The following is a 27,011-nucleotide window of genomic DNA, read 5'->3' as shown; positions in this document are numbered from 1 at the left end:
ACTCTACAAGTTGCTTTGTGAAATATAAAGAGCTACACAGACCCTTGAAGGCCTAGGTAAATATCTCATAGGGCAAAAATTATAACCTCTAATACCACTTTCAAATTAGACTATATCTAAGGAATCAAATGTAAATGGTTATAAGTCCTTTTTTCTAACCTAGTAAAACTAACACTTCAAACCAAAACTGCCAGTGATTACTGTGGCCCACAGATAGCAGGTAAGAAATAGTATGATACAAATAAGGAAAGCAAACATGCATTAAAGTCTAGCCACTCCATTAAAGGCACTTAATATTTATTATACATTTAAGCACCAATGCCAACAAGATTCAGAATTTATAGGCATTTGTCAGAAAAGAAAGCAAACAAGACATATTTACTAATAATACTATGAAATGGAATTAGCACCGCTAACAGAAAAAAACAACCCAAACAGATTAAATTTGTTCTGAAATATTATGAATTTAATATTTCATATTTTGTGAGTGACAACTTTTCTAGAGAGATAATTTCTTATAAAGTGTGTGAAATACATACCCTGTGATTATAATGCTGATGGAATAAATACATAGGGAACGGGCAAAATCAAATACTTAAACAGTATTGTAAAGGAAACTGAAGTGCAATCAGATCAGTGAGGATACTGACCAGGAATGAATTCAAACACAGCTCAAGCTGTGATGAACTGTAATATTCTAGGATACATTTCCACCACTTGGAAACTCAGTACCAGGCAATTAAAAGGCATGTGTGTAATGAATGCATGTCAACTACAAAGTTGGGGAGTTGCAAACAACAGATACTGTGAAGTGTTGTCTTAGCCAAGTGAAAATCTCCCATATGTATGGCATGAAAACAGTTGCCTTTTCTTTTCAAATCCAGATCTGCAAACCAATTGTGCTGCTTATTCCCAGTTCTGTCTTTAAAAACCAAGCACAACAGACATAGAGGCTAAACATCTGGAGAGTAACTCAATTTTTATACAAATCAATTGCCTTTCCTACATATGTTATTATTATGAAGACATAAACTCTTATGTTTCTCCCATCTGCTTAAGAAATCGGTCTCTCCACTATTCAATCCTGAATTAGTAACATAATTAACTCTGAAATCCTTTAAAAATTTTAATGCTTCAACCAGGATGCTAAAACTATCTAATTCAGCTTTAAAGGATTAAAATTACTTCAGTTTATATAATTTGTATATAAGTGACCTAGTATAATCTAGGCTTGAGAGAGAGAGAGAGAGAGAGAAGCGTAATGAATTTCCTTTCAAATTTTAGCTTATTGGCAAACACTGAAAACAAAATTGATTTTTAAAGTCTAATTATTTTCTTACCACATAGCAAATTTTGCCACATGGCACTTTTACCTAGATTTGAACAGTTTATGTGAGGTTAAGTCAGCAATGTCTTCATCACGGAAAACAGACAAGAGCAAGATAAATTCACATCTATTACATATTACCTGCATATATATAATCTACATACTTTCCCTTAAAAACCTAATTTTTGGCCTCATTTGTTTTTGAAATTAAGGCAACTAAAAATGACTGTTGATTCACAAAAATGTCAAAAGTCAAGTAGAATTCTTGGCATTATATCTACAATTGAGCCTAAAATATATCAATTGTCAAACACTTCCAATAAGTGACAGGGATTAAGGAGGGCACTTGTGATGAGCACCAGGTGATGTATTAAAGTGTTGAATGACTATACTGTCCACCAGAAACTAACATTACACTGTACGTTAACTAACTGGAATTTAAATAAAAACTTAATAAATAGATAAATAAATAGATAAGTAAATAAATAAATAAATAAAAATATGGTGATGAAACAGAGAATGTTTTGGAGAGCTCTACCTTAGGGTTCTGACTACCTCATACTACCTGTGTGATCTTAATGCTTCTGAGTCTTAACTTTCTTTTAGCCCTTAAATCAAAGTTTAGGATTTATATTAAGTGTCTGAAACACATTATAATCTTAACAAACACAAGTTATATTACCTTGATGATGTTTGGAAGGTACATCTGGAAACGTTTAATTCCCGTCCTTCAGGAAGAAAAAGCTAGGCACCACTGCTGGGTTATCTGACATATTTAACATCTAGCAGTTTTAGAGAAAATTATCACAATCTACCACAATAACCTAATGCAGAACTTACTAACAATTTAAACACAATGTCGCACTTAACATAAACCCCTTGTATGTTAGGTCTGAGCGTGCCTCTGAGAGATGAGAATTTGCTCCATTTTAATCGTTCTCCATGAGAAAAACATTCTTTCCATAGCATATTTTTTCAGGATAATTCTCATGTCTAAGTGACTAACCTGTTACTGATTTTTTTCCAAGTCTGGATTAGAGTCCAGATTATTGGGAGACTCGTACATCATGGTTTTTATGCTACCATTCATTTTAACTCCATTAAAAAATATTTTATTATTTATTAATTACAAAGAAATATAGTTTTATTCTAGAACTTTTGAAAACACAAAAAGTATAAAAGAATAAAGTATAAAATAAGAACTGGAGATAATCATTAGCAGCACTTGGTATGTTTTTTCTAGTCTTTTATTTATTTTTTTTTTAATTTTTTTTTTCAACGTTTTTATTTATTTCTGGGACAGAGAGAGACAGAGCATGAACGGGGGAGGGGCAGAGAGAGAGGGAGACACAGAATCGGAAACAGGCTCCAGGCTCCGAGCCATCAGCCCAGAGCCTGACGCGGGGCTCGAACTCACGGACCGTGAGATCGTGACCTGGCTGAAGTCGGATGCTTAACCGACTGCGCCACCCAGGCGCCCCTCTAGTCTTTTATTTTTTAAAGGTGCACAAGTACATGTACATACACTCAACATAAAAATGCAGTATTTATGTAATATAAGTACTTTTGTATACTGCTGCTTTCCCTTAAAATATATCATGGCCATTTTTCTATGTATTAAATCTTCCTCAAAAATATGATTTCAATGGTTGCATAGCCTCCCAATGAATGAAAATACTATGACCTATTAAGCTGAAACTCTATTGTTAGATATTTGTATTGTTGGCAATTTTCCTGTAGGCATCTTTGATGAGCACATGAAGTCAGATAACTTCTCGGTAGAACCAATGGGTCACAGGGCATCAATATTTGTAAGAGTTTTAACTCCTGATGATGGAAGAGAACTATTCAAACATTTATCCAATCTAAATGTCTACCAGTGATACATGACACAGCATGTTTCAATGTACCCTTGCAATGCTAGATATTATTATTACTTAAATGTTTTTATTTGCCTGGGTGACTCAATCAGTTAAGTGTCTGACTCTTGATTTTGGCTCAGGTTATGATCTCACAGTTCATGTGTTCGAGTCCCACACTGGGCTCTGAGCTTGGGATTCTCTGTCTCCCTCTCTCTCCACCCCTCCCCTGTTCCCTCTCTCTCTCTCTCTCTCTCTCTCTCAAAATAAATAACAAAAATTTAAAATTATTTAAAATTTGTCTAATAGTAAAAATATCTCACTGTTATTTTAATTTGCATTCTTTTGACTATTGGTGATACTGACTTCATCATATATTTGTTACCTTTGTTACCTTATCTTTCTTATTTTATGTCCACTCTCTAATTTTCTGTTGGTATGCTTATAATTTCTCTAGTGATTTATAAGAACTGATATACATTAAAGAGAGTGACAGTTTTTCTGTTGTGTATTCCTACCATGTAGTATTATGCTGTGTGACTTAAATATGTTTTAACTAGTACTCATCCAATTTATTAAGTATAAGTTTAAGATATAAACTTTTTTATGTATCTCATAAATCATCAATTAAAATAAAAATAGAATCCAAAGTGCTGGAACATAATAACTACAGTAAGAAGTACTGTCAATACTGAGTCTGCTGCGAAATACTATATATGTTTCTATGTGATTTGTGAAAAGGCCAATCTTATTTTTACTTGAGTAAGAGATCATATAATTGGGATGTTCCAAGAAACTATCTCCATGGGCTATCTTTTCCTTAAGCTTTATAAAGCTACTTTTGTAACTCAAATACTCAAAAAATTCTACATTTTTATTTTTATTTTTATTTTTTTTATTTTTTTAATGTTTATTTATTTTTGGGACAGAGAGAGACAGAGCATGAACGGGGGAGGGGCAGAGAGAGAGGGAGACACAGAATCGGAAACAGGCTCCAGGCTCTGAGCCATCAGCCCAGAGCCCGACGCGGGGCTCGAACTCACGGACCGCGAGATCGTGACCTGGCTGAAGTCGGACGCTTAACCGACTGCGCCACCCAGGCGCCCCTAAAAAATTCTACATTTTTAAAATGCAGATCTTCTTTTAAAAATTACTGCCCCTCAAAAAAGTAATTGCCATGAACACCTTAATAAATTTAATCTTTTTTTATCCATAGGACAAGGAACATTGAGAACAACAAAATAGCCAGTACCTAGAGATGAAGCAAGGAATACTAAAAGAGAAAGCTGGTGATTCAACATAAAATGAATCATAATTTTTCAAGGTTATCCCTAGGGTCTTGGTATATACACAATCTAAATCAAAATTTCACATCGTCTAAAAAAATGATGTATCCATAAGCTTTCAGAGAAAGCAAAGGCTCAATCACTTTACAATCAGAAGTATGTTCTAAACCTACAATTCCTGACATTAGGACGTCTGGTTGTAATTGCAGCTTTCTTATAAAATTGAAATGATTTTACACAAATAACATTAGAAGATTTTTTTCCTGGGAAATCAAGCAGGTATAACTTACCACATCCCGAAAGACGACGGCGCGAAGGCGATTAATATCAACATCCTGAAGAAGTCTATCAGGATCCTTAATAGGAGAAAGGTTACCTGGAACACTTTCTAATGGAGTCTTAAAAAAAGAAAGAGAATTGTTAAAAAGAAAATAGCATAATACAGAAACTCATATAGGAGTGCAATTTCCAGTATTGCACTAGCCACATTCTTTATCACGTTCTTTACACATCACTGAGTAACATTTATCGACAACAGCACTCTATTACAAGACACTTTTTCTCTTCTCCTCTCTGCCCTTGTCACAGTTTCACTTACTAGTAATGTTCTTGTTCTTCATCACCATTGCTACCACTATACACTTAGAAGAACAGTAAGATTGAAATTCTGCTGTGTGACCTTGGGCTTGTTACTAACATTTTCTGAGCCTCACTTTCTCAATCTCTAGTTAATATATCTTTCTGAGTCACTGGGTTCATTTATCCATCATTCTTTTATAATATATGAGATTACTCTATTACATTGCATGAGCTTTTATATGTATAAACATTTTACAATCTACGAAAACCCACAGTCTTGATATTAAAGCTGAAAGACATTAAAGATCATAAGCACCTTGGAGCTGCAGTGTATTACGCTAAGTGAAATCAATCAGTCAGGGAAAGACAAATACCCTGTGACATCACTCATATGTGGAATTTAAGAAACAAAACAGATGAACATAGGGGAAGGGGGAAAAAAAGAGAGGGGGACAAACCATAAGAGACTCTTAATGGTAGAGAACAAACTGAGGGTTCCTGAGGGGAGGTGAGCCGGGATGAGCTAAAATGGGTGATGGGGATTAAGAAGGGCACTTAATGTGATCAGCACGGGGTGTCATATGTAAGTGATGAATCGCTACATTCTACTCTTGAAACCAATATTATACTATATTTAACTCAATAGAATTTAAATAAAAACTTTAAAAAAATTATAACCACCAAGAATCCTTTTCACAGCTGAAGATACAAAAACCGACAATTTTTATGTAATGTATCACATAGCAAACTAGTGAGAGGGCCAGATTTCCTGAAATTCAATCTAGTACTTTTACACTCATTTGTATGTTAAGAAAAGTATGAATAAACTTAGATCATATACATAGAGTACTAAATACGATTCCTGAAAATAGAATAATTTGTTGTTACTTTAATTAAAAGTGAATACGCTTCCTTCTAATCCTCTATATACCTCAATATGATATTTTATTCCTAAATTAAGATGTTTGATTCCTCTGCAGCACAGGATAGTGAAAAGAACATGGCATAGTTATTTGGTTTCCATTATAATTCCAAAACTTATCAGCCATATGACCTTAGGTAAGATACTTAACCTCTCAGAGCCTCAGCTATATCATCTAAATAATAAGCTAGTAACACTTATCACAAAAATGGTTAAAACAATAACACATTGTTCACAGCAGAGATGAAAAGTACATAATTTATAGCATAAGTGAAAAAATTATAAATATGTCAACTTAAATATATCATTTTCCATTTTATAAAGTATTTCTACATCCATAATCAAATTTGGTCGTTATAAAGACTCCTTTATGGACAAAACTTGTATTATTGCTCCTTTTTGCAAAGTATAGAAAATGAGGCCCAAGGAAGATGTTGGACTCACCCAAGTCTACACAGATTAGTATTTCATCAAAATTGTCTATGGTTTACTTACTAAAGTGTCACATAAAAAAAAAATAAAAACCCTCATTAACCAGGTCCATTGATTCTCACAAGAAAATGTGTTTTCTTACCAAGTCCATTTCCCCTAGTATTTCTTTATCCATCACTTATGAACCAGTTTTCATTGCTAAGGGTCTTTACATTAGTTGAGACTAGCTCAACTAAATTACTACGAAATTCCTTTGCATTGGACTTTTCTTTCCATATTCTACAATCAGAGTAATATTTCATTTGACAGTCTTGAAAAGCTCCATATTATCTAGTGAATTAAGATCCTTTAAGATCAAAGCTCTCAAAAATACTAATTTATTTATTCATTTCACGAGTGTATAGAGTGGTTAACTGCTAGAGAGAGGAAGGGGATTAATATTAATTGAAAGTTCACTGTGTCAGGAATTACTAAACACTTTAATACATTATTGCTTTTCATTTAGCTCATATAAACACTTTGTAAATTAAGATTTGTACCAATTTTTTGGAACTAGAGGGTATTATGCTAAGTGAAAATTAGTCAGAGAAGGACAAATATCATATGACTTCACTCATATGTGGAATTAACATACAAAACAGATGAACACAGGGGAAGGGAAGCAAAAATAATACAAAAAGCAGGAAGGGGACAAAACATGAGCGACTCTTAAATACAGAGAACAAACTGAGGGTTGCTGGAGGGGTTGGGGGTGGGGGGGTGGCTAAGTGGGCAAGGGACATTAAGGAAGATGCTTGTTGGAATGAGCACTGGGTGTTATACATAGGGAATGAATCACTGGATTCTACTGAAATCATTATTGTACTACATGCTAACTAACTTGGATGTAAACTAAAAATTAAAATTAAAATTAAAAAGTTAAAATTTGTATCCATTTTAAAGACCGGAAAACTCAGGCCCAGGAGACTAGGAAGTTCATCTTAGGTCACCATGCTTGTTATGGGGTAGAGCCAGAATACAAACTCAGACCTGTCTGATTCTAGAATTAGTACTCTTTTGACAAAGTATTGCCAATGTTATACATACCTGCTCTGGAATTACAAAGATGTACGAGACTGCCCTCAGCTAACAGTCTACTATGCCTACACAAATAACATGAGACATTCTTGCTGATGTGTTAATATTTAATTTTCTAAGTAACGGCAACTGCTTTGGAGACTTGATATACAATATGGTCTAATCATTTTAGGAATGTTTTCTGACAGAAGTGAAAAAGAGGCTGCAATACAGATATGCTAAATATGTGGTTGTTCTGCTTAAAAAATACAGAAATTTGAAGCCACAGAACTATTTAAATGAATTAAACTACTTCATGTCTTCACTTACTGCACAGAAAAATTAGCTTGTCAATGTTAAATATCTCGTTACAAGCGTAGGATGCAATAATTGACATACAGGGCTTTATGAAAATATCAAACAGAGGAAACTACCCTAGGCAGGGGTGGCAGTAAGTGTATCTGAAAACATTTTCCTCAAAGGGTAGCACTTAAGCTGAAGCTAGAGGTGAATGGACTTTTGCTAGATGTGAAAAATCTGACCCTTCAAGTAAAGGGAACCTATGAAAAAGTCTAAGGGGAAAAAAATCCTCTGATGAACTAAATGAAGTCTATCACATGACTAAAACGGTAAAAGCAAGGGGGTAAGGCGGTACAAGCTGCAGCTGGAGACATAAGCATGAGTCAGACATGCAGGACCTTAAAGGTCACGTTGATAAAACTCTGGATGTGATACAAAGGGTCAGTGAAACATATTGATAAAGAGCTAATTCAGAATGGGGATTACTGGTATACTCCAAAATACACTATTTGTTCATTTCCTGGGCATTCAACATATATATTTCATATTATGAGAATATCTATCACCAAAAACATATCCATTTAAAAGACATGTTATTCAAACATTCAGCTCTGTGAAAATACCTTTAACTATGAAAAACAGTGATAACTAAGAACTTTCAGAGCTATGTGTACTGACATCCTAATAAATATCCTATGAAGTAGAAATGATTAGTATCTTCATTTAAACAAGAAGTGTTAAGTCTCAGAGAGGTTAAATAATCTTGGTAACACAATTGTGAAGAAGAAAAGCCAGCACCAAAGCCTACTGATTACCAAATCCTTGCTCTTTGATCAAGCAATACCATGCCACTTTTCTCTCGTATTAAAAAACAAAACAAAACAAAACAAAACAAAACAAAACAACAACTTTAAGGTACATTATATTTAACATAGAAAACGTTTAATTACCTTTGAAGCTGCCGTGGCAGTCACACTTTGGGGAGCTTCCTGAGGTTTACTGCTACCATGGGAAGATTTGCTCCCCCTGTCTCTCTGTCTCTGCCGACATTCTAAACAGTTCCTCACAGCAACACAACAAACTATTTACAAACCAAAAGCATATTATTAATACAAAGTGTTGACTCTGACATGCTGAAAAGAGTTGCTGGGTTTTTTTCTTTATGTCTTTCCCTTATCTCCATTCATTGTTCCTAAAGTCAACAAGACTAAACAGACATGTTTTGAAATTATCAAATACAGTAATGAAAAATACATATAAAACACATGTGTAGTTAAAAAATAAGTACAACATACCCACCAACCGGGTGCAGGAACAAGATTACTGAAGCTCCCAATTTATCCCTTCCTTAGTCTATCCCCCCCATCCTTTAAAATTCTGAATTTCACAAATCAGTACAGATTTTTTGAAACTTCATGTTCACATTGGATAAACTGTTTTTACTGACAGGACTTCTTCCTGTAACATGACTACTTGGAGACTCCACTGAGCACAGCTCCCGCTTCAGGCAGTGATAGGCTACCTCAGTAGAGACAGAACCGAGGCCCAATATCCACCTTTCTGCACGGTGGGGACATGTGCGGCCTTCTCAATAAATATTCGTTGAGTGCGAGCTTTTTACTTATTTACGTATTTTAAGCAGTCGTATTCATGGACTCCAACCATTTGAATTTGACTCCTGGCTCTGCTACCTGTGAGCTGTGTGATCTTGGGCCAGCTGCTTAGACTATGTCTGCCTCAGTTTCCTCATATGTAAAATGACTTCAAATATGCTAACTTCCTTAGCTGTGAGGATTAAATGAATTAATATATGTATAAAGTGCTTAGAACTAGACAGCACATATTGATTTGTAACTGTTTGCTTCATTATTAATCACTTAAACTTTCCTATGGGTGACCAAAAAACAACTCCGCTTGCAAATACTGGAATAAAAATGAAATTAGTAGTAAAGGTTTGAAATATATTCAGATATAAAAGTTCAGAATAACCAAATAAATGCTGGTTTTAAGATACTTAGGTATTTAAAAAAATTTCTCTTTCTCACAACGTTCATTCTGTCAGCTATTGTAAAATATCAATGGATATGTCCATGGTGGCCACAGTAAATTATCCCACACCTGTTACTGGTCAGAAAGAGCTCAGTGTGGTCAATCTCTCCATTATAATGATTATGAAATGATTCCACTTAGACTGCCCATCTTTAAAAAATGCAAAATAAACAAAAAAGTAGGTTTCATTCCATCATTCTTAAAGCAAGTTATTATTCCTACCCTGGATCAGAAAAAAATGTATCCCCTGAAACTACACACATATAGATTTATTGTATTGTATTTATATTTTATTTTATTATTTATTATTTATTTTAGAGAGACAGAGATTACAAGCTGGGGAGAAGGGCAGAGGGAGAGAAAGAGAATCTCTAGCAGGTTCCATGCTCAGTGCAGAGCTGGACATGGGGCTCAATCCCACGACCCTGGGATCATGACCTGAGCCAAAATCAAGAGTTGGATGCTCAACCGACTGAGCCACCCAGCTGCCCCAATTTCTTTACAATTTTTAAAATTATGGTTAATAAAAGCATCCATCAGAAATTTCCTTCCTATCTAATGCCTTACTTTCTTGTGTCCTATTCATGCTTTAAGGCAAATACAAAAACAATAGCTTTCTGGTCCCTTGTAAAGACTAAGTAGTATAAATAAATTTCCTCCCTAAGAAAGGTAAGACATGTAAGAATGGATGTAAGGAGTTGAACCACATTTACTAAGAGTTCTCAGTGCTAAATTTTCTTTGCTACACAGGATAGTAAATGAACAGCATAGCTATAGTAATGTTTATTAGTGTTAACTGCTCACTCTGAGAAATAGTGATATTGGCATAGTCAGTGTTATCAACTGGCATTCTGTGTGTACGAATTATGTCACTGGTCTTCTGACATATTTGCGGATCAGGACAACTACCTTTGTATTAGTTTACCAAAACAAGTCCTAAATGGATTCACATTACAATCATTTCAATGAAAAATGTTATAGTCCTATTGATTTTGAAACAACTCATAATATATTTGACTTCATTTCAAATTATAATCTATTAAAGATGATCAATTTCATGAAATCTCTAATGTGAAGATACCATAATTTTAATTTAGCAATTTTTAGGAATTACAAGGTGATATCTCTACTCCATAATCATTAACTTGTATCATCAATACTTTATGTACCACAGAACATCAGAAAAGCAATGTGTAGGTAATTATTTAACACGCACCGTTATTCTTAACAGACTTACCTAGCCTTAGGCACTGTCTCATTAAGCCTCCAGAAGACATGTTTTTTTCAGCTTCAATCTCACTAAAATTTAGAGAGCTGGCAAATACAAGTACGTCAACCATAGCCATCAATCGGCTGAGGAAAGTTACTGCTGTCTCAGCTGACATGCCTTGTGTCACTTCAATATTTTCCAATTCCGTCTTTAAAAAAGTAGAAGATTTAAGTCTTGTTTAAAATTTGGAAATACAATACATATTCACACATAGTATATATAAGCAGTTCAGCACATTTAGTACATTTTGTAAACAAAATAAATGATAAATTATAAACTAATTCTATATATCAGAAGAGCTGGTTATCAAATTTAATTAGTTTGCCTGTGAATTATCCTTAAATAAAGGAAAAGTTCATTTTTTAAATCAAGGTTAAACTTAAATGTCATTACTTGAAAAAACTATATTCCAAACTTAAGATCATTCCATAAAGATACTTAGAAATGATTACACATCTATATTTCTACTATTTTTGTCTTATTTTATTAACACAGATATAAAATTGATACTTTCCTAAAATCTTCACTCCTGTTTATAAAAAGATATGCTTTAATTTCTTTTTGCTATAAATGTAAGATAAGTAATAGGAAAGATGTATGGCAGCTCCAGTGGGCCTCAAAATGAGACAAGTGTCAGATGAGAACATATGACAATTTCCTACCCATTTCAGAATAAACTAAGCCACTGGGTATCTCATACATACAATGAAATTCTAGGGTAAAAATAATCAATAAAGTTATTAATTCCTCTACAGATATTAATTTGTAGCCCATAAGACATTAGCAATGAGAAGAATCCGTAGAATCCTAGTTAGGTACAACTATACTTTCAATAAATTACTATGATAAAATATAATTTCCTGCTTTCAAAGGGAATGTTACGAAGTACTACTTCGAGATGTGTTAACTGTGTATTTTGTAAGCAACAGCAACATACTGTATTTTACGTTTCATTCTGTATTATATAACATTTTGATTATTAAGGTTCATTATAACTAGGCCTCATTTTCTCAGTGCCACAAGGGGACAGAGAAAAGAAGGGCTTTACAAGTAAAAAATACTACTGCTTAATTTTTCTGAAAATGGGCACACTAACCACATTGATTAACCTTATTTCTTCACCAGATGATAAATTCAACTACAAGGTAAGCATATATTATAGGTATCTACTCCTATTTAATGTTCCATTTGGACATTGTTTATGCCCATCATTCTACCTAAACATATTCCTGCTCACATTAAAATGGAAATGTCAGCAGGAAACACTGATTGGAAAAAAAAAAAAAAAACAAAACCTCTTAAAACACTTCTTGTGCACAAGATGGGTAATAAAAATGATAGGTGACTACTGCAAGCACTACATAACTAAAGTTGATTCTAAATGGAGTATAAAATGTAACAACCTTTCTTCCTTCCATTTAACAGCAAAATAGTTCTAAAACCATTCTCTCTAAAATGAGCTAGAAAATAGACAAAAATTTGTTTTCAACTTGATTTACACTGTGCCAACTCAGTATCCACGGCGTAAAGAAATAATTGATTACTTGGATTTCCTAAATACAGATCCCGTATTTCCTAGCACTTCATTGATATACAGTATTATTTCACAGCAGGAATTAAAAATCTGAGATCACAATACAATAGTTTATAATAAAAGCAAAAAAAAAAAAAGTAATAATTTCACATAAGACCCATTTTAAATCTCAGTTAATGTGTTTCAATATGGAATGGAAGATCTGGCCATTGCTTAGGTCTATCAAATATTCTAAATAAATTTTCAAAAATATTAGGATTCTAGGACATCTATAGATGGATTCTCAAAGAAATTCATCATTTTGAATTACTGAAATTATAAGAAATCTAACTCATTATTATTAGTTAATGGTCTTATTTTCATGCTTTCCTGGTCTACTAAGCCTAGCTTTCAAAACATGCTTTCATTTTTAAGACTGAATTACATACAGAAATTATAAACAAAATTTTATCATCCATGTAATTTGCAAAATTATATTTTTGACCTATCCAAATAAAATTTTAAAATAAAAAGCATTCTTAACACAAATAACCAGAAAGGGAGTTCTTATTAAATCTATATAATTAGTGACTTTGATGAAATGTTATATAAACATTATAACATATATTTAATAATAAAGATCACTCACATGATTATTATTGAATCTTAAAATAACATATATTCCATCCAATCTCCTTTCAACGGAACCAATTAACATCTGATTGTACATATGACTGAAATTTGTTTTCATTATAATAGTTTAGTCTAAAGGTTATTGTGGGTCATAAGATAGTAGTTAATCAATGCATAGAAAAAAATCCTTTTAATGAATCTTTTAAATATACCAAAGATATGTCTAATATTAAAGATGGTATGGAAACTCAAAATATAACCAAGTCAAAAATTTCATAAATAAGCAAAAATAAAACTTAAAACTGAAAACCTGAAAATTACTGAAGTAATACTAACCTTAGAACCCTGGACATGCATTAGACAAAACAGACAACAGATCAAAAAAGTACAAGAAAAGGAAATTATTAAAATTAAATGAAAATACAATGTAAAATTGAAACACAAAATAATATATTTAAAAATTATATTTGATTATTTTATTAAAAGCAAAGTTCTCAGAAGAGATATTTCTTTTATAAATTACATATGATTAAGATTAAATATCAAATATTTAGACTAATATTTATTTTTTTCATTAGAGTAACTCTGCCCAAATAATATATATATATTCATATATACCAGTATATATGTATATATATATATATATATATGTACAGTTCATATACTAGAAATTATGCATACTCTATTTTATAAAATAAATATATTTTCCCAGGTGATGCCTAAGAAGGTATTTTAATAAATAAACTAATATGGTATCTCTGTAAAAGCCCTAACCTCAATACTGGTTTAGGCAGCAATGATTTAAGTAAATAAACTATTTATACCAACTTTCCAGAATTTTCATTAAGGAATCATGTTATAATTTGTTTTTTTTTTTTAAATATTTGGAGTTTTTCCTATAGATCTAAATCTCCAGGAGTTAAAGAATAAAATACTGTAGTGATTATAACTTAAAAACCACTTTCCCTTGCTAGAAAAGAACTGATAGATACACTAATGAGGCCTGCATGTGAACTAAGCTAATTACATAGTACACTAAGTTTCAGAATACTAACTAAGAATTATATTCAATATATCCAAAAGTTTGGCTAGAATTAAGTTTCGGAATAAAAGTCATCAACCGTTCCTATTCTCTGATTTTTGACAGCAAATATATGTGAGCATAAATTTCAAATACACAATTTTCATGTTACACTGTATAGGAAAATGCATATAAGCCTTCTGAAAATACTAACGTATGAGATAAACAAAAGAAAAATTACTAATTTTTCCACACATTCTGATAATGATAATTAAATGTAAACTAAATTCAAGACCTTATCATCATTTTTTGACAGAAAATACTCTTCTTTTTTCTTTATTATGAAACTATTAGGAAAGCCAGAAATATCAGTCTCTGTTATTCTCCTTAACAGAGAAAATGAAACCATACAAGACACTGAATTAAATTCTAAACATTCAGTGTCCTGGAGGGCTGACCAAATAATCAACTGAAAATCATGAAGTGATTATGCAATTTGTAATTGATCCATGTTCTTTGCTTCTCTTTTTTCTACAACTCCTTTTTTTCATTCATGACCAACTTAACAATGTATAGAGAATGAAAGAGAGGATTCAATTGACTAGTCATAGAAACATTAACTCTAAAAAAATCAACAACAACAAAAATAATGCCCTTTTCCAAAACCAAAGATTGGTCAAACTACATACTAAAAGAGGTTTTCATTTTTTCTGTGACTATTGAAGTTAAAACCACCGATCTAATTTAGAGACTTGAAACTATTTTCGTGATTTATTTTTATGCCACATAGTTAACCTAGGCAAAACTGAAATTCCAAAAGTCCTGCTTCTTCAATGAATATTAAGTTCAAGGTGTTCACTATAATATAAATATGATGTAAGTATACTTTTTCCTTAAAGTTTCTACTAAAATATTTGCTTACAAGTAAGATTTATCTAAACAGTTCAACTTTTCTTACATGATGATACTGCAACAGCAATACACAACTGTTATCCTTAGTGTGAAATAGTATATTCCTATAAGATCGCAGGGTAGAAAACAGACCACCACTCTGCTAATCCCACTGGGATAGCAGACAAAAAGATTATATCATGTTAATCTTTGGCCATCAAAATAAATCACGCGTCATGAATAAATTTGTCTCAAATATCCTATTTTAGGATTCTGAATATGACAGGATTATTTTATAAATGAGAAAATTATTCTATCATGATACAATTCTGAATAGTTCCAAAAACAACTAAATGAAGGAAACATTAGGAGCATTCCCCAACTATTGAGCTTTACACATATTACTTACCCTAATTTCCACAAACCCCCTGTTCGATAAGTATAATTAACACATTTTCATAAATAAGAGATTGAGAGTGTGTTCCTATCTAGGAAGTGGTAGAACCCAGGTTAAAATACAGATTTATTTTATGCCAAAATCCATATATCTTATATCAAATCTTAATTTCAGATTGTGTCTGAATCTCACTAATGGTGGGAAACAAGTCTGTTCGATGAAAATGAGAAGTTTCCATAGTTCTCGTGACACCCATCTTTATGTGAGAAATGGGAAACACATATTCCTGAGTTGAACTTTGTATCATGATTTATTTCAATGGAGAATGACAAAGAAAACTTAGCATTAACCTGTTTTGAAAAAGCTATCCTTCCTTGACTGAGGAAGAAAATTGTGCATGTTGGATGTTTATCTCTGTGTTTTTGTTCTGTTCCACTGAACTATGTCTTTCTAAGATACTACGCAGTCTTGGCTACTGTATTTAATATATAATGAGTCTTTCAAAATTGTTTTAACTATTCCATGTGAATTTTTTAAAAAAATAGTGTTTGTAAAAAAATAAATAAGTAAAAAATAGTCTTTGTATCTACAAAAAAATTGGTGGGATTTTTTTTTTTTTTTAATTTTTTTTCAACGTTTTTTATTTATTTTTGGGACAGAGAGAGACAGAGCATGAACGGGGGAGGGGCAGAGAGAGAGGGAGACACAGAATCGGAAACAGGCTCCAGGCTCCGAGCCATCAGCCCAGAGCCCGACGCGGGGCTCGAACTCACGGACTGCGAGATCGTGACCTGGCTGATGTCGGACGCCCAACCGACTGCGCCTCCCAGGCGCCCCGGTGGGATTTTGATAGTAACTGAGATATGTCTAAATACCAATTTGGGGACAAGTGTTACCCCTGTTACGCTGAGTCTCCAACCCATAAACATGGTATAGTCTCCATTTATTTAGACCATCTTTGATTGCTTTTACCTGTCTTTTATAGTTTTTAATGTAAAGGTAACATATATTTATTGTTATAGCTCATATTTGAGAGTACCTCATATTTGTGTATTTAAGTATCTCATATTTGTATATTTAATTTCTGTGTCCACATGTTCATTGTTAGTAGAAATAATTACAACTAGTGTTACTGTTGACCTTGGTAAAATAAAAAAAGAAGAATACTTAGCATTCTACTTACCCTCTCAAAATTAAATACAATTTTAACATTAGACACGTCAAATGCTAGAAAAAATTAGTATGGCTGAGTGTGAAAATTATATATCTTCTAATAGAACATAAGGACCACAACATACAATGAAACTGCTCTAAAAATTAAACTTTAAAAAATATTGAGTAAGTCAAATTTAAGTTCTTATTTAATAGAAAAGGGTGAGTTTATCTTAAGCTCTAATTACTGAATTTTCAATGGTCAGTAATAAAGTTTTCATACTGAAACATTATACTATGTTAAACTTATGAATTTTATGTAAGGATTATGCTCTAAGTCAGCAGTCAGTAAACTATGACACACAAGTAAATCTGTCCCACTACCTTTTTTTATAAATAAATTTTTCTTGAGACAAACCCGTACCTATTCCTTTATATAACTTTATATAACTGTCTTTTGCACACTAGCAGAGTTGAGAAGTTGAGACAGATACCATATAGCTCACAAAACTGAAAATATTTATCATCTGACCCATAGAGAAAAAGTTTGCTAGCCACAGCCATCCACCATTATTCATATTTATTCATTCATTTATGCATATATGCATTTTAAAATCACACCAACCTAAACAAAATCATGAGATCACTCAAACACCAGTTTCAAATGTTTCTCTCTTTATATATCTAGGATTGAAATTAATTATAATTATAATGGCATCTACATAACAATGTTTCCCTTTGCTAATCTGTACACTGCCAATGTTTCCTCTTTCACTTATTCTTTCCAAAATTCTCTTTTGGAGTTTTACATTTAAATCTAAGCCAAAAACCTCCCTATCCAGTTCTAATTTTATTCTTCATTCAATCTCCTCTTTCCAAACTCTCCCCCTCTACTACATTACAATTTTTACCAGGAATATTACACAATCAAGTAAGAGAAAACAATACCCAGCAGTCAGCACCAATCAGAGTTCTACTAGCATCAAGTGAGAGAAAAGGTTCTAGATGGGTCTTTTAAGGAAGCAATTTATTCAAAGAACATAAAATCAGCTATGGTGTATAACCAGGCATAGGTACAATCAGTTAATGGACCAAACTGACAGAAAGATAGAGAAATAGACAATGAAGAAAAATTTCTACAATTGAATGACTTCCTAAATCTGTTATGAACAGTCTAAGCAATAAGCAGTTTCAAAGTGCAAAATATAGTGATCCAAACTACAAAGGTAATAATTCTGAAATTATTAATTTGAATTAATTTGAAATTATCAAAATGCCAATATCTTTATTATATATTCATTATAAAATAAAAACAGGCAAACTTCAAACCTATACAAATTTTAATACCTACTATTAATTTTATATAGAGATCATTTCCAGTTCTGCACAAAATTTTAAAATATTATAAAATGAATTTCAATACAACCTTTTAAAATTTCTTGACAAAAAATGACTGCTTAGAAAACATTAAAGAATTTTATATGATTAAAAAAAATGCCAGGAGAAAATACTGATTTATTCAGCTTTGAATGTGTAGAAGGGGAAAAAAAAACTCTTCCTGCCTCAATATTAGAATGCATTTAGAAAATCATATATGACTCCCAATTTACCAGAATTTTGTATAAATCACCAGAGGAAATCAGAGATTAAAGAGAAGAGATGGTACATTAATCTCACAGGATATCCACATCCCTCACATGCCATCAATTATTTTTCTTCCTGGCTCCATTTCCTTGCTTACTTGCTAATTCAATTAAGGCTCTAATAATGATGAACTGTTCTGCACTCCCTCTTGAACTAGCCTGTTTGCCTTTGTAGACTTCTTGAATAAATTCATGAATGAAATCAAAGTGTATGTGCCTGTGAGGGGGGAGAGATGTTCAGGATACAAGCTTTTGCTGCCAATATTTAACTTTCAATGTTCCTTTGGCGGGGGGGGGGGGGGGTGATGCTATTGACAAAACTACAGAGAGAAAAGGAATCACGTAGGAAAAGCTGGTTAATGATGAAATAAAGCCAGAGATGAATTTGGAAACACTGCCGCACCAAGTTAAAGACATCTTAACAACAACAAAAAACACGTTTCTCTGTGGAAAGAGCATACTTTTCCAGCTATGGATTAGTTTCCAATATGGTGGCAGGAACACAGGCAATATGAGAGGCAGAGTTCTACATTCTTTCCTATGTGAGCAAGTAGCTATGGAATGTGGTTTTTTAATAGAAATCAGAGATTTTTAACATTACAATTAAAATATGAAGTTAACATTGACCTATTATATTTTAAATATATATAATTAAATGCCTTTCAAACTTATTAATACATTTCAATGTTTTATATAGAATGAAAAACAGCGATATATTTTTTTAAATAAAATGCTGAACTAGTAGATAAAGTGAGATGCAAATGCTATTAGAGTCCATATGTCTATAAAAATTTTTTTGAGGTTTTTAAGGATTATGAAATTGTTCAGATAGCTTAAAAATGGTATGTTATTTATATTTTTTCTATCTGAGGTGCCTGAGTTTTAAATAAGAATTCATTAGTTTGGTTCCCTTTTGAAAGCAAATTTCTGGCTTCAAGATTACATCTCAGAGAACAGGAATATAAAACTCCCATATACAGTTTAAAATAATATTGTTTATAAATAATATTCCAAGTAATTCACGTAAGATTCTGCATTACTAATAATGTTTTTTTCTAAATTTAGATTTATGACTCTACTTACTTACACAATAACCATGTATTTGTATTTAGAACTTCAAGAGTTACAGAATAAAAATTTTAAGTTTACTATATATTTGAAAAGATAGGCAGTATATAGAAAATAACGTTAAGTCACTTATAGTTATGGCTCTTCTTCAAATTACTCATCAAAATTGCCAGATTAGTATTTTCATAAACACACATAACTGAAATGCAACACTGATGAAAGAGAAAGAAAAGGGAAAAAGTTTCCTTAGGTGAACATGTCTTGTTAAAATCCTTATGTTTAGAGCAGAGAATACTGTGGACATGCTCTTGTCAGGTAATTATAAAATACACCACTAGATGGAAGCAAAGTACTTACAGTTGGTGATGTAGCAGCGGAGAGCAAAGGTAAAATTCCTCCACAAGCAATGATGATGTTGTCTACCATTTGGGAAATGAGGTGAATTGTGTTATGTACAAAAATAATATTTTCATTGCTATTGACAAAATCCATTACAGACTTTGTGGAATGGCTAAAATAGCACAAAAACAAAACACAAGTGAACATTTTCTTAGCTTAATGCTACTTGTAACATTTATAAAGTAAAAATTATTGAAGAGCTAGGCAAATTTAAAATGGAATTATTAGAAAAGAAAACAATTTATAATTGAGATACCATATTACAAAAAACAACATTCATCTCGGCAGGGTTTCTTTGTATCCTAGTGTATTAATTCGTTACTGGGTTTCTGCTTTAAAAATACAGTACATTAACTAGATTCAAGACAAATTATATTAGGTCAATGAATTTAGCCTAAAAAGTATTTTCACAAAAGCTTGTTATTTTGTGTTGTAATAAGTTTTCCTTATTTACTATCCTTAGGTAATTTAGAACAATTGGATAGTTAACTCCAAGTTTACCTTTCAGGTAATTTCTGTTTGTTTTATCACCAGACTGGAGCCCCACCTGTGACCAGCCATACTGAAAATGTGTACTGCTAGTCACAGAAGTGACATGATGGGGAAATATAAATGAATAAGTAAAAATTCAAGGACTTACTGAATTAAAAAAGGTAAAAGACCTTAAAGGTCATCAGTGCAGTTTCCCATACAAAACATGCAATGTAGATACCCAAAAACATACACTGCTTTAGTTTGATGTCTGTCAGGAATATGAACTGTTTTCTAATGGGAAAAAAGAGGTTATTCCATAATCGATTTTAAGTCAATGATTCTCACTCCTCAGAATTGTAAACTATCATCTACGATCTTTTAGATGTCAAGCTGTATGACCTGATCCTAAAAATAAGTGCTTTTAAAAAATTAAGTAAAATTCTGCTTGGGGAATTTTACGAGAGCGCATGAAAACAGAAACATGTGGTATCTGTGTGTATGTTATGTATCCATCTTATGTTAAAGGAAGGGAAGTTGAGTACCACTCATTTGACGACTACTAATATTATAATTAGGAAGTTACACTATATATCTCCGTTAATGTCATGCTAACAGTAACGTGTTTCACTGTGTTCCAGTTTCCTTATTTATCATCCCCAGGTAATTTAGCATAGAACAACACTAACAATGGAAAGACCATTGTTTCTATCACATGAGTAGACTAAGGACAAACTGGTCAAATAAAATTAGAAGTAAAAGCTTTCTATAGCAGACATCGACTGTTCTCCATAATAGTTATTCCTTCTTCCCTGCTAACACAATCTAGATTTTGTTCTATTGTTGAGCTAGATCAAGTACAGGAAAGGTTGGCTTTACCTCAGCTATGAGGTTATTAACCAGTATTGCTCTATATAGGCCAGTCATTATAATCCCATTCCCTTTTGCTGGTGATTGCCTTCTGGCATGTGAGAGGTGAGAGGAAGATTTCCTGAGGGCTTCTTTTAGAAAAGAAGAAAGGAGGGTAAGGAGCATGACAGGGAAAAAGTAGCAGAGGAGGAGGAGGAGGAGGCGGAGGAGGAGGAAGAGGAAGCAATAGAGAAGGAGAAGAAAACAGGGAAAAGAAAAAAGAGGAAAGGGAAGAGGGAAAAAAGGGAGAGGAGGAACAAGGGGATGAAGGACGAAGAAGAAGAGACCCTGCCTTCCAGTCTGGGCAAGTTTCCAATGTTTTAGTGGTGCTAGGAGCTGAATCAGCCACCTTGAATCTTAGAAGGAAAATTAGGAGAAGCAGAGAAGTCTCCTGGAGTCCAGAGAACATCACGCCATCGATTGTTTAAGTCAATGACAGTAGGGTACTCTGTTCCAGCCACCAACTTCCTAAATTATGCGCACGCACTCTTGTAACTGTTTAATTTGTCAAATATTTGCTATTAGAAAATCAACTGAAAGTGAAGCAGGGTAATGATTTAATTTATTCAGACTGTTTTCTTTAGGTGATTATATACGAACTGATACCAACGACTTCAAGGGCAAAGGCTCTAAAAACAGATGTCATAGGTGATTTTAAATTTTAACACTATGTTATAATTTTTTTACCCAGAATAAAGTTAGTATATGGTATTAATTTTAACAGAAAAAGAACAAAAAATGTGGAAGCAGCTTTGAACCAAAATTTAACCTTTTTGTTGTTGTTAAATCCCTTTTATATATAGAATAGGCAATGTCAGGTTTCAAAATTTTACTTTTTAATTGTCCTAAGTTCTTGGATACCTGTTGATTTGAGCCCTAGGCTTTATAACCTTACCTTTATGAAAATACTCATGTTTCTATACAAAGTTTTAGTGTTAGGTTATTTTTTAAGTTTATTAATTTTGAGCGAGAAAGCGAGCGCAAGCGGGGAAGGGGCAAAGAGAGGGAGAGAGACAGACGGAGACAGAATCCCAAGCAGGCCCTACGTTGTCAGCAAGGAGCCTGATGTTGTGGGGCTGAATCCTCCCGGGAGATCATGACCTGAGCTGACATCAAGAGTTGGACACTGAGCCAACTGAGCCACCCCCAGGTGCCCCATGTTGGATTATTTTTAATAAGTTCAATTTGTGAGATTTTCAATGATATAATTCACTATGGATCAGTAATTTAAAATAGTCATTTTCTTAAGTGAAAGTTGTCTTAAGAAAAGAAATATTTCTACCTCCTCCAAACATGTACATCTGTTTCTAATGCAAACAGTAAATCGGTGAGAAGTCGCTGGTGCATTGGAGACCATTTAAACTCAGGAATACGAAACATTGTGGTGCGTGGACCTGGGCTGAACTGGCGCCTCTGTTCCTCAGTCATCGGCATGCCTCGAAATCCTAGGTCAACTCGGAGGTCTCTGTCTTGTTGTGTAATAGACCGACCCTGAACAGCCTAGAGAAAGAAAAGGTGAACTTCTGTAGACTGCCAAAGAAATGCATGATTTCAAAAAGAAAACAGTAAGTATAGTCAAGTGAGCGAGGAGAGCTCCTGCATGTAACTTTGATAGGTTATCTATTTTACACATATTATTCATCTGGTGATTCCATAGACAGAAACCTTTTTGAGCTGAAGAGGATACTATTATTACTTTTATTTTTCTGTTTCAAAAACCAGGCAAGGACATCAAATACCTCAAGTCTAACACCAGGGTTCACGTTGAAAACCAAGTCCTCTTTACCCTTGTTTATGGAGTCTTCATATTAGACACATGTGTCCCTTACAAAAGTGAGCATATAATTAAAATTGAAGTATACGGGATATATGTCATCAACTAACTATACTTAGAAACACAAGATTAAAAAATATTACTTGAACAGATTGAAATTAACTCAAAAGTCTATTTTACTCATAATACTTCAATTTCGAAAAATAGTACATTTATTTGACAAGTTAGAAAACGAGAAAAATACCTACAACCTCTGAAAACCAGGCAAGCCTAGCGATTATTATGCTCAATAAACAACGCACTATGCTTTCCTTTCATTTAAATCTTCACCTAACTCAATATCCCCACTCCCTTCCAATTACCATGGTAGTACAACCACCACAAAAATAGAAGCTGGCAGTTAACAGAGAAAAAATAAAAATAGCTTTCCCACACACAGAGAACATGTTTTGTTTGTTTGTTGTGGTTTCTTCCCCACACAGAATATGTAAGGATTGTTATTAGAGTACAAAGACACCAGAAAGGTATGGTTTACTCTTTATAATACAATTCTAATGGAAACATGTTAACCTTATCTTTGATGATATGAAACAGTGAGTGGAAAACCCAGAGAACAACCAAAAACCCAAATCACTAATGGTAAAAGTATTCTTCAATTCTTAATCATAAGGTAATTTAGCCTGGAAAATAAGGTAGTGGTCTTAAAACTCAAAGCTCCACAATTAAAATTCATATCAGAAAACATCATCTATTTTTAGCTTTACTCTGGTGAGGCCAGAAATGCAGCACTAACATTTCCTCACCACTAGGCCTAAGAATCTTTAATTTTCTCATAACCACGACTCCTAGCCACATCGTTGTAAAGAAAATTTTCACTGCTAATAAGTCCAAATTTTCTCAGCCATACTACCTACCTCACAGGGTGGCTGTGAGGATTAAATCTGAAAACATATAGCACAGTGCCTGGAACATAGTAGGCACTTGATAAATAACAGTTCCCTTTTCCCTTCCCTTTCATTTCATTTATCAGTTCAATCTGGGCTCCAAGTCCTCTTTGCTATAATCCACAGAACGGGGTTGGGCCTGAAGCTTAAAAGGTTAAAATTAATCAAGTATTCAGAATGAAGATCTTGAGTACAAAATGTGTATATTTAGTCACAGAGTCACAAAATAGGGGAACGGGTAGAGCCCTTCCAGGTCACATTTTAATCTGGTACAAACACTTGGAATTTCCTTATGGAAATTCAGGCCCAGAGAGGCCCAACAAAGTTACACAGACACAATGTGGTGGAGTTGGAAATATAATTCAGATATTTTAAATTTCTTTTGTATGTATACTACCATAACACGTGGTTCCCGAAGTTACTATAATGCCATAATTAAGTATAAACATGATGTGACTGTTCAGAAATTACTCTGCCGTAGTGCTAACAACTCAGGATCTGTCCAATGCATTTTTAGAACTCACGTAGGATAACTCACTTGCGTTGTAGCAGTGGTCTGGATTTTTCGAATTTCCTTTCCTGATTCTTTGCCATCGTCAGATCTCTCAGTATCTGAAATTATACTTCCTGCATCAATATTTGGTACAATTTTGCTACCAGATGACTCGGTTTCCAGAGTGGTAGCAGTCATTTCAGCATACTCTAACCCTTTAGAGGATGACGCTAAGTCTCTTTCAGAAATACTGCTCATTCCATCAGATGTTGTATGGATTTTGAACTCTTTTTCTTCTATGATATTTGAAGTACAACTTAAGTCTACACTACCAGTCATATGAGCAAGCAATCCAAGGTCATCACTAACACCAAGATGTACTTGTGTGTCCTGAATATTTGGAATAATGTGATTGCTAGAAAGTTCAGGAAGAAGTTTCTCCTCCTGTTTAGGTATTTTATCGAAGAGAAATGACGTACTACTATTCGGAAGTTCATCCTTCTCATCTGCTAGTGTTATCAATGGACCATTATCCTTTTCTTCATTTTTTTTAATGATACCAACACTTCCATGTACATTGTTCTGGAGTTTCTCAACAGCAGCACTATATACATTATCCAATAAAGATTCAACCTCCACAAGGGCACCATTCTCTCCACCTACTAACGTCTCTGGTGATAAATCCATATCATCAAGCTTTACTTCGGTGGCTTCTACTTTCTCTGCTTTTATATCAACCAAAAGATCATGCACTTCCACATGCACACCACCTCCCGGTCTATCTGAATTTCCAAGAATACCATCTGACACTTTTGTCGACATGAGCAAGTCTCTAGTGTCTGTGCTGACAGGGTAATCTGTCTCACTTTCCGGGCTCTGGCTTTGTGAGAGATCTTCCATCTCTCGGATTTCCATTCCACCTTTCGCTCCTGTTGTCTGTGACGAAAGACCAGAGATGGTGCTCACATTCCCTTTTTTTCCCTTTTTAATGTTTTCCTCCTCTTGTCTCTGATATTCTTCATACATTTTGGCTAGGTATTCTTTATGTGCTTCGTAAGTGACCTTAGGAATAAGCAAAGAAAACATTAAGGCATTTCATATACATACCAAGGAGAAAAAAATACAAGTAAAGTTATGTTAATAGCGAAAATGGTATCAAAATTATGATTTCAAATGTAGCACATATTAATCTTAAGATAAGTTTCATTAAGTAATTGGAAGTAATCGTCAAAAATAGTTACATATGACTTATTTTATATACGTGTGTGTGTGTGTGTGTGTGTGTATATGTGTGTGTGTTATATATATATACAATGTCCAAAAACAGTTAAGTAAACTAGCAACATTAAAGTTTTAGGTGAAGTAATCTTTTCTTTTAGGTTGAGTATTTCAATGTTACTCTAACCTAATATGCCAGTTGAATTCCTACATATTTGAGTTCAGCTAACACAGAAAATTGGCTAATAATATATATAATATCCAAAGTATTACCATATCAGTTTTCACCATCTATTATTCATGTGTGCCTACTTCCAATTGAGATTTTTAAAAATCACACATATCTATAAATATGTACATTTTTTTTTAATTTTTTTTTTCAATGTTTATTTATTTTTGGGACAGAGAGAGACAGAGCATGAACGGGGGAGGGGCAGAGTGAGAGGGAGACACAGAATCGGAAACAGGCTCCAGGCTCCGAGCCATCAGCCCGGAGCCCGACGCGGGGCTCGAACTCACGGACCGCGAGATCGTGACCTGGCTGAAGTCGGATGCTTAACCGACTGCGCCACCCAGGCGCCCCTAAATATGTACATTTTTAAACTGTTAAAACATCACAAATTTATCTTTATATAGACTAATGGGTTACTTTACATGGCTTGTTTAAGAATAATTATGAAATATATTTTTTCATAAAACATGAAATATTTTTCTTATCAAGTAGTATTTTAAAATTTGTTAATGATAAAAGGTGCCAATACATTATAAAATGTAAGTTTTAACAGAAATAAAAGCTCTTCTAAAATTGAAAATAATAAAGTTCAAAATCTTTCCTTATAGGCACATATGATATTGACCTAAATGACAACAGGATTTTAGGTTGAGAGGGATCTTCCTTTGGAGATTATGTTGATACAAAAATTCCTTTATTTTACAGAAGAGGAAATCAAGCCCTAAAAGTGGAAGCTGGCAAAGTATAGCCCATGAATCAAACGTGCTTATCACCTGTTTTAGTAAGTAAAGTTATACAAGAACACAGCCATGTTCATTTTTTATACGTTTCCTATGGCTATTTTCACACCACATGGCAGAGTTAAATAGCTGCTTCAGAGGCTGGCTGTACAGTCCCCAAGACCTAAAATATTTACTATCTGTACAGGTTAAAAAAACATTAAAAAGAACATTTTTCTAACCCCTGCACAAAAGGACTATACAAATTTCCTGAAGTCACAAAACTGAATTGTGGCACAGACTGGATTAAAAGCCAAACTTCTGACACCCACGCTTTTTCTAGGACACCACATAATGAGAAATCTTGACTCTGATTTTTCCAGAATCTAATGTGTACATAAATGTGCATGTTAACTCACTACTTTCTCTCACCAAAGATCAGGTAACATTTAAA

At 33.4% G+C, this 27,011-nt stretch overlaps 1 protein-coding gene across 1 annotated transcript in view; it reads right to left on the bottom strand.

The window, feature by feature from the left end:
* Window positions 1-27,011, bottom strand: part of NBEA (neurobeachin) — a 694,460-nt gene that overhangs the window by 455,074 nt on the left and 212,375 nt on the right. Inside the window, 7 exon segments of the mRNA XM_030309029.1 lie at window positions 4,763-4,870; window positions 8,712-8,842; window positions 11,048-11,228; window positions 13,563-13,571; window positions 19,756-19,909; window positions 22,460-22,677; window positions 24,434-25,450. Of these exon segments, the coding sequence (XP_030164889.1) occupies window positions 4,763-4,870; window positions 8,712-8,842; window positions 11,048-11,228; window positions 13,563-13,571; window positions 19,756-19,909; window positions 22,460-22,677; window positions 24,434-25,450 (1,818 nt within the window).

The sequence above is a fragment of the Lynx canadensis genome, chromosome A1, assembly GCF_007474595.2.
Source record: "Lynx canadensis isolate LIC74 chromosome A1, mLynCan4.pri.v2, whole genome shotgun sequence".
In the NCBI taxonomy this organism is placed as follows: domain Eukaryota; kingdom Metazoa; phylum Chordata; class Mammalia; order Carnivora; family Felidae; genus Lynx; species Lynx canadensis.
The sequence above is the reverse complement of the archived record's forward strand: the minus strand, read 5'-3'. Positions and strand labels throughout refer to the sequence as shown.